The 9,128-nt window shown below is 51.2% G+C and overlaps 1 protein-coding gene across 1 annotated transcript in view; it reads left to right on the top strand.

Annotated features, from left to right (window-relative positions):
• Positions 1-830: 830 nt before the first annotated feature.
• TSPAN11 (tetraspanin 11) overlaps positions 831-9,128 on the top strand; it is a 43,373-nt gene continuing 35,075 nt past the window's right edge. The window contains exon 1 of the mRNA XM_077759180.1: positions 831-914. Within this exon, the coding sequence (XP_077615306.1) occupies positions 831-914 (84 nt within the window). The remainder of the gene's footprint in view (positions 915-9,128) is intronic.

The raw sequence follows: 9,128 nt of genomic DNA on the forward strand, positions 1-9,128 counted from the left end.
ATCCCTGCGGCATATAATAATAATACCTAGCATTTATGGAGCACTTACTGTGTGCTGAGGACTATGCTCAACACCTCACGTAGATGATCACATTTCGTCTTCCAAACAAGCCTGCGGTATCGGTGTCATTATTATCTTCAGGTGAGGATGCTGAAGAATGAGCAGTTTAATGACTCGCCCAAAGTCTCACGTATCTTGTGACAGACCTCGGTTTGAACCCAGGGAGTCAGACTCCAGAGCTCTTGTCTTCCTGCCAAACAACAAGGCCTGCTGACCTGCTTCCTCACGGGGAAAGTCGAGGTGCAGGGGACAGGTGGGGTGGACTGGCTGAGGCTGATGTTCTTTCCAGCCTAGACTGTCTGATTTGGGGCTCATGCCCCGCCTGTGCACAAAGGGGTCCCGCTCAAGTAATACAGAGTGCCAGACCCTGGGGCCAAGTGCCAGACACACTTGGTGTGCGTGTGTGTGTGTGTGTGTGTGTAGGACAGGTAAATTTGTGTCCTGCAGCCCTGATGAGACAGAGAAGAGAATCAGAGCACACAACAAGGTCAGTGCAATGTCTGTAGGAAGACCTATAGGTTAGATTTAGGTCAAAAGGGCAAAACCAAGATCCAAAGGGTCTAGAAAATTCTGCTCAGTTCACCTCTGTTGTGCATCCGACAGCCTTTGGACTTCCCTGATCCTTCTCCAGGTTACATACCCACAGCCTCAGACCCACCTGGCCCAATGGGCTAGTCAGGAGTCCTGGCTCTGGGAAGAGGGCAGTGGCTCCCCCATGGTCTGCCCCCCCCACACCTGACACGTGTGTCTTCTTTGCAGGCCCACCGACCATGGCCCATTACAAGGCCGAGCAGGACGACTGGCTGCTTGTCTACCTGAAGTATTTACTCTTCGTCTTTAACTTCTTCTTCTGGGTAAGTGAAATTTTGCACACACATCCCCTTCCCCAGCAGAGTGAGTCAAGCCACCTTTGTTTTTTAGTGAGTCACCACCCTGGTTGATTTCTTCCAAATCAAAGACCACCCATGGGCAAATTCTGCCTACGTGAGAGCAAACATGTACATTTGCTACTGAGGGGGAAGAAAAGAATCTGGTCTGCGGGCTGGTGTGGAGTCCCACCACGTGGCATCCGAATAGAGGATGTGTGAACACGACATGGAGAGTGTGTTCCAGCCGCTGTACGAGGGTCTGGCTCTTCCTCCCCAGCTAACGTGTTGCACCAGGGCTTTGTGGGAAATGTGCCTGCCTGAAACAATTGCTTGTTCTCCCCTGAAGCCCATTTGCCTTTCCTGGTTAACTTCAGGCCCAGGGCTGGTGTGACAGGAATGGCATCTGTAGTGACTCGTCTCAGGAAGCCTGCCCGCTGAGGTCTTTCAGGAGGAGTGGGGTCTGTCCATTTGGGGCAATTATCGGAGCAACTGGGAGCAGACGGCCATCAGTTTCCCCAAGTACCAGCCACCGGAATGTGTGTATTTTGTATTACAATCTCACGAAATCCAGAGAGGCAGAAGGGTGCTTAGGAGGCTAAGCAGGCTTTGCTGGGCTCTGCTTCATTAATCCAGCAAGCCACTTGATGTCGGCGAGCCTCTTTCCCCAGCTTCAAAACAGGAATCGTTTCCAACCGCTTGGGGTTTGTTAAAAACAGACAACAGGCCCCAAATGGAGGCACTTACACTAAGCCATCATGTCACCAAACCAAGACTTAATTATGGTCCTGGCTCTCCCAGAAGGGACATCTTAAACCAGTCAATCGGGAATTGTCTGAGGAGCACTGGTTAGGTAATCTGCCTGATAGATCCCCGCCTTCCCCTGAAGGAAAGTGACCTTGCAAGAGCCAGCCTGCTTTTTTTTTGCCTAGTGTAGCATCCTTGTTCCGCTCTCTTCTGGGCATAAAAGTCTTGTCTTTTGTGTGGTTCTTTGGAGCTCCTTTCTTACCTGTTAGATTGGATGCTGCCCAATTGGAAGCAATTTCTGCTCAAAGAAACTTTTAAAATGTTTGATATGGCTCAGTTTATCTTTTAACACTTCACTTAGCAGATGCCCTAAAATAGTATATGTTAAGGTCTTAGCTCAGTCTCTGCACATAGAGAGCAGTCAATAAATGCAATATTTTGGGTATGTTAGGTGCAGAAAGCCTGAAAATACCACCACATCAAGCTGCTGATAAAACAGAGCCGAGTTTCCTTCTTACCCTGGGAAGCGATGCTCTCCCTTGACTGAGTCTGAGAAACCTCTCAGAAAGGGAAAGGCAAAGACAGGTTTTATCTCCGTTTTCAGGGTCTTTCATTAAGACTAATGAAACTGTGGGGACACCTGGGTGGCTCAGTCGGTTAAGCCTTCGACTTCAGCTAAGGTCATGATCTCACAGTTCGGGAGTTCGAGCCCCGCATCGGGCTCTGTGCTGACAGCTCAGAGCCTAGAGCCTGCTTTGGATTCTGTGTCTCCCTCTCTCTTTGTCCCTCCCCCACTCGTGCCCTGTCTCTCTCCCCCTCAAAAATATTAAAAAAAAAACAACAACTAATGAAACTGGGGAAGGGAGTGTGTTAAGACACTGAAGGACCGTGACACACGGTAATTTAGGATCGTTGGGCACAGCAAGGCCAGGGTTTGGGAGAGCCTGGGAGAGTAGACAGTCATTTGATGCTATCTGCTAAAAAGTCGAACAATTTGATGTTTGTTTAAATGTTTTTTGCAAAGTTCCTGAAATGAACAATAAACTTATTTTATTTGCAACTTTTATCTTCCTGAGCAAGAGTTTCCTGGAATAGTGAAGCTATAGTGAGGAAGACAGTGGAATAATAAAGCCATGCTGATGTGATCAGTAAGCTGTGTGGGTGTAGATAGTTTTGATTCTCAGAGATAAATCCAATAGAGTGCTTAGGATTCTCGCTGAGTGAGGATTTTTTTTTTTAAGAGTAAGTCTGTTTTTCCTGATCATAAAGGTCTATGTCTCCACTACCAATAATCCCTAAAATACTGAAAAATATAAGTAAGAAAATTACCCATAGCTCACACCAGTAGGTCCCTAGGGATGCTGTAACAGGGGATCATAAACTGGGTAGTTTCAAACAACACAGCTGTATTCTCTCCCAGCTCTGGAGGCTGGAAGTCCAAAATCAACATGTCGTCATGCTCCTTCTGAGATGCTGGGTAGAATCTTGCCTTGACTCTTCCGAAATTCTGATGATGACCTGCAGTTTTTGGCATTCTTAGGCTTGCAACGTCCTAATTAAGGTCTCTGCCTCTGCCATCCCGTAGTGTTCTTCCTGTGTGTCTCTGTTCTACGTGGCATTTTCTTCACCTTATAAGGACCCCACTCCTTTTGAAGAAGGGCCCACCCTAAAGACCTCATCATAACTTGATTATATCTGCAAAGGTCCTATTTCCAAATAAGGTCCCATTCATAGATGCCAGGGTTAGGACTTCAACAAACCTTTTGGGGGGGACACAATTCAACCCATAATACTATCACCCAGGGATAACCACTGTTGACACCCCCTCTAGACTTTGCCCTGATGGCAACCTGCAGTATGGGAGTGACAGTGGGGATCAAATATTTGGAGAGCGTCAAGGGACTTGGGAGGCAAAGTTAGGCCATTAACTGGCCAAGAGAGAAGAAAATGTGTAGCCCTTGGGTAGATGGTGAGGCTATTCACTGCAGTGGTGGACCAGAAAGACAAGCTGTTGGGCATCACATGGAGAGGTCAGATGTAGGCACGGTGAGTCTGAGTTGCCAGGAGACATCAGAGCAGAGGTGCCCTGTGGGAAGTTGACTGATAGGTCTGGATCATTCCCATCCATCCGGTGGCTGCAGCCACAGAAACAGGTGAGAACCCCCAAAGACAGCATGGAGGCTGAGAAGAGAGGCAAGAATGAGATGTAGAGTGTCGCAGTGGTCAGGAGTGGGTCTAGTCTCAACAGTGGCCCCCGTCTGCCCTGACTGAGGGAGCTTCTGAGACACGGGACTTTCGGAGAGCCCCAGGCAAGGAAATACCAGTGGTCTCCTGGGGTAGGTGGAGGAGGGGCTGTCAGAGCCGTGGGAGGAAGACTGGGACAGTATCACAGAAGCTGGAGACTGGGAGGGCTGGGCCGTGTTAAAGGGACACATCAAGTATTTTAAGGTCCAGGAAGCGGCCATTGGGTTTGACCACACCGAGTTTACTGGCAGGTATGGTGAGAGTACTCTCAGGAGAGTAGTTGGGGGGGATGTGGGCAAGGAAGTGGGCACTCCGTGTAGACAACACCTGCTGGGCACCGGGAGAAGAGAGAGGACAGTAGCTGGTGGGGCCGGAAGGCTGTGATGAGGTGCCCAGCCCGGAGTATCTTTGGAAGGGCCCTGGTGTCACACCTCCTGCCCATGACCACCCTCAGGGTCCCCCAGCCTGAGCAGACTCAGAGACCATGTGTCGGTGCTTGCATTCCTTTGGGAGTGGCAGGGAGGGGACCGTGGGGGTGGCAGCACAGGCAGATGGGCAGCGAGCATGTTGCCAGAGCAGCTACCAGTGAGGGGAGCTTCCCCCATATAGATCTCCCTGCTTTGGGTTAAAAATACCCCTGCCTAGGGGCCTGGCTGGACAGGGACCAGCTTCCCAAGGACCCATTCAGCCAGGCCTCATCTGCCTTATGACAGATGGTCAGTTAAGGGATATCCAGGCCTTAGTCTCCAGTCCAGGGGCAGGCTGGCACCACCCCCTGGGCCCGTTGTGATGTCCTCAGAAGTAGATATGGGACAGACTGCTGGCCCGTCTCTTCCCACAGCAGAGTACAACATCACACATTTTGCAGTGCACAAAGTCCCTGGGAATTTACCAGAATTCCCTAAGGAGGGGGCTGTGTCAGGGAGGGCCCTATCCCTCAAGAGAAGGATTCCCCCCACCACACACCTGAGTCCAGCAGCCTGCCCCACACCTGAGCCCATCACAATGCCACTGTCTACACTGGCCACCACTCCCACCTCTTCTGCCTTCCTCTTAGACTCTAATGCCGAGCACTGGGGAGGGTCTGCAGAGAGCAGCCAGTCTGCTGTCTGCTAAGCCCCGTGCCCCCATCAGCACCACTGTGTAGACACAGAGAGCGAGCCCAGACAGCAGCAAAGGTTGTCCTTGCAGGTGTGATTGGGGTGAACACTCAAACTTCCTCTCTCCCTCAGAACAGCATTCCTTCCCTGTACATCACCTTCCCACTGTGTCCACATCCAGCACGGAGCAGATCAGGAAGCCTTCCTCATGGCAGTTTATGATGCCTCACCTTTGTGAGGCACTGCTGGATAAGGACCTTCCTTGGATTATCTCATGTGATTCCCCCAATCAACCCTGATGGTCGATATCACCATTGTCCTTGGGCAGGGAGCAGGCTCACCCAGTTCAGAATCTTGCCCAAAGTCTTCTAATGGTGACACCCCGGCATTCTGGCCAATAATAACAACAGTCGAAAACTCCATCTGCAGTGTTTATCAAGTACGGTGCAAGGTGCTTGGAACACATCAGTGATGGGAGTCCCTAGCATGCATGGTACTTACTGTGGAGGCTTCCTCTGTGGAAGCATCATTCTGCAAAATCTTCCTGGTACCCCTGCTGCCCTGAACACCTCTAGTAGAGCCCCCACTTTGCAGAGTGGGGAGCAGTTTGCCCCAAGACACGGAGCTGGTGCCCAGCTCTCTTTCACCCCTAAATCTATGTGTGTGGCCACCAGCTCCAAGTCCTGCACTCTCCTACGATGTCTTTGGGGCATCTGTGGATTAGTGAAACAACAGAGCATGCTGGCAGGACTCAGGCTCAAGTTTGGGTTCACCTTCAGATCTTATGTATTTGCCACGGGACATTAGTTGCTGTGGACTGAATTGTGACCCCTGAGAATTCATATGTTGAAGAATTCATTCAAACCCCAATGTCACTATATTTGGAAATAGGGCCTTTAGGAGGTAATTAAGGTTAAATGGGATCAGAAGGGTGGGATCCTAATCTGATAGGAGGGGTAGTCTTACCAGTAGAGGGAGAGATCCAGATCTCTCTTTATAAGCATGCCCAGAGAAAAGGCCATATGAGGAGGCAGCTGTCTGTAAGCAGGCCAGGGGGTCCTCACCGACACTGAATCAGGCAGCCCCTTAGCTTGGGACTTCCCGTCTCCAGAACCAGGAGAGACAGAAATGCATTCTGTGGGTTAAGCCGCCCAGCTACGTATTTTATCATGGTAGCCTAAGCAGACTAGAACGTTAGGCAAATCACTTAATCCCACCAAGCCTCACCTGTTTCCAGATCTTCAGTGGGAGTGTCAAGCCCTGTAAGAATTAAAGATTAATCTTTGGAATAATAGCACAGTTTCTGACACACACTTGGTACCGGGCAAGTATATGTAGCTATTTGAGGAGACTCAGGGACATGCCTCATCAGTTAGAGCTTTCTCTGTCCGTAGCACTGGCTTTAAGACTTTGCAGATCATGATCCGTGTGAGAAATAGACAGAAGCCTACGAAATGCTCACGTGAAAAATTGTTCATAAAGCCAAGCTTACCTTTACTGTGTGCAGCACACTCTTGATGTTTTCTCTTCTGCATTGGTCGTTTCATTCTGTTTTGCTTTGTAGTGCAAGGTAGAGTCTACCAAATTTATTTCACAGCTGTAATGAGTTACGGTTCAAAGTTTTAAAACCTAGATGGCTCGAGTGGCCCCCGCCTCCACCCTGGTGTGGGCAGGACGCAGGTGCCAGTGGCCGCAAGCCAGCCTGGGGATCTCGATGAGACTTTAAACCCAGTCTCCCTGCCTCCCAATCAACTGTGCCATGGTTGCACAATTTGAAGGTTGTGAATCAGTTTACACTCTGCATTGATTCTCACAACTGCTCTTTAAAGTCTCCATCCCAGCTTTGTAGAGGTGAAATGAGGCTCACGTGGTTGGTAGAATCCTATGTCAATTCTGGGTTTTCTGACTCAACGTCCAGTGCTTTTCCCATCTGCAGAGACCACTGACCAATAATCACAGCCTTAGACCCGCTGCTCTGATGCTTCCTTGGAACCCAAAAGGTCCCCAGGGTTTAAGGTTGCACCTGATTTGGGATTAGGATGGTGTGGGCAGGCATGCAGAGTGTGAGGGATGTAAGCAAGACTTCAGGAGAGCGACAGTTAGACACCTGCATCCTGCGCCCCGCCTCTGGCCCCCTGGCCTGCAACACTCAAACCACACCTGATCCCCCCCATCCTTCAGCGTCACCCCATCCCTGACTCCTCCCCCTTACCCCCTTGCATTTGATCAGAACCTCCGAGGCAGAGGAGGCCCCGTTGGATATAGCTCTGGGTCAGGAACCAAAAATGCCAACACTTTTATGCCTCCTCCCTGATCCGAAAAAGAAAATGTGATCCAGGCTTCCCTACATGGTGCCTAGAAAATGCTTTTCTTCCCTCCCATTTCCTGCACGGCTCCCTATAGCTCCCATCATCCCTGCAATGTTGTTCCCTAATTTATTATTTTAATTAGCTGCTTGGCTGTGTTAATAATCAGAACCTTCCCAGCCTCCCCAGAGCTATGCCAGGCTACCAGAGAACGGGGAAGAGCTATGCCCCGAAGCTCTGTGCTGCCCCAGGGTGCTGTGTGAGGCCAAGTACTTCCCTTGGGGACCAGTGAGGCTCGGCCTCCAGGGAATCCTGGGATCCCTTAGTGGGGGCATGGGCCGACACGGGAGGCAGAGATGGTGGAAGACTCATGCCCCGGCCAGGGGAGGGGAGTGAGGGGACTTCAGGACATCTCTCTAGGACTCCCATGGAAGGCCTAGAAAAGAAGAGCATCTGCTCACTTTCCTGCCGAGGGTAGGAAGCCCTTTACCTCTGCATCATCATCCCACCGTACAGGCCTTCGCCTGCCTCTCAGGACATGTCATCTGTGACAGAACAGGTGAGGGGTCCTGTGGCTGGTTCTTCTCCTGCTCCCCTTCCTAAGACGCTGAAGTCACTGGCCCCCATGGGGTTGAGGGCATCCCTGCCTCTCTGTGCTGTCAGGGTCTGCTCATACTTGACAGGGATGCCCATTTGGCCTGCACGGGGCCACTTTGGGTAAGACCAGTCATGGAGGAAGCCCGTAGTGACAGCCCTGAGTAATGTGGCTTGCTTCGTGGACAAAGCAGCCTTGTGTGGATCAACAGCCTAGCTGGTAAAATGAGCACTAAACTGGCCAATGAGCTTCTTGAGTTCTAGTCCCCACTTGGCCCCTAGCTAGTTACAAGACCGTGGAAAGTCACCTTTACGTTGGCCTTTGTTTCTTTATCCAGAATATACAAGGGACTAGACCTGATTCTTCTGTCCGTCCCACCCTTCCTCCTTCCCTAGGGAGTAACCAGGCACTACGTGTGTAGCGCTCATGTAGCGCTCGAGGAGGGAGATTTAACCAAGAGGCTAAAAGGGAGACCAAATCCGCTGTGATGCACGTCGCTCTAGGAGCCCGTACAAGGTGTGGAAGCAGCAGGGAGCACCGAATGCAGGACAAGATGGGGCAGATTCCGAGTAGGGTTTGAAGGAGGAACAGCCAGTCTTAGGCCTCTCCCAGCTCCAGCCCCCAGCACCCCCCATGTTCTCTGCTCTTGTCATAAAGGTAGATTGGCTTGGGGAAAGAGGGAAAGTAGTGCTCTGATTTATTTTACCAAGGGCTCTTTAAAACCACAGAGCCAAGAAAAGAATGGATTAAAGCAGAAAGTGGCATTTAGCAGGACAAGCCTAGCCTTGAAGATTCAACTCGCACAGAACTGGCACTGAGGCCACAGGAATGTGGGGTGAGCTGGGAATGATGCCTGCCTGGCGCTGGCAGGTGTCGGTCAGGTCATTAATTAGGCTGAGGCCAGATCCTGAAGGGCCTTGAGGCCATCCTGGAGTTTGGGCTTGGTGCAATGGGTGCTAGGGAGCTGGGGGCAGTTTTTCGGTGGGGTCGCCTGGTAGATCAGCCCTGGAATCATGACACACTTGCCTCTGGGTTGAGCAGGGGCCGGAAGGCTGATGATACACGGGTGAGGAGGTGGGGAGCCAAAGCCAGGGCGGTGCACGAGCTGGATCGAGAACGAGTGGGGACTGGCACGTGGCTTCCCTGGGAGGAGAGGGAGGAGTCCATAGTGACCCAGGGTGAGTGTGTGTGTGTGTGTGTGGGGGGGGGG

Source organism: Crocuta crocuta, unplaced genomic scaffold (assembly GCF_008692635.1).
Source record: "Crocuta crocuta isolate KB4526 unplaced genomic scaffold, BGI_CrCroc_1.0 scaffold72, whole genome shotgun sequence".
NCBI classification, from domain to species: domain Eukaryota; kingdom Metazoa; phylum Chordata; class Mammalia; order Carnivora; family Hyaenidae; genus Crocuta; species Crocuta crocuta.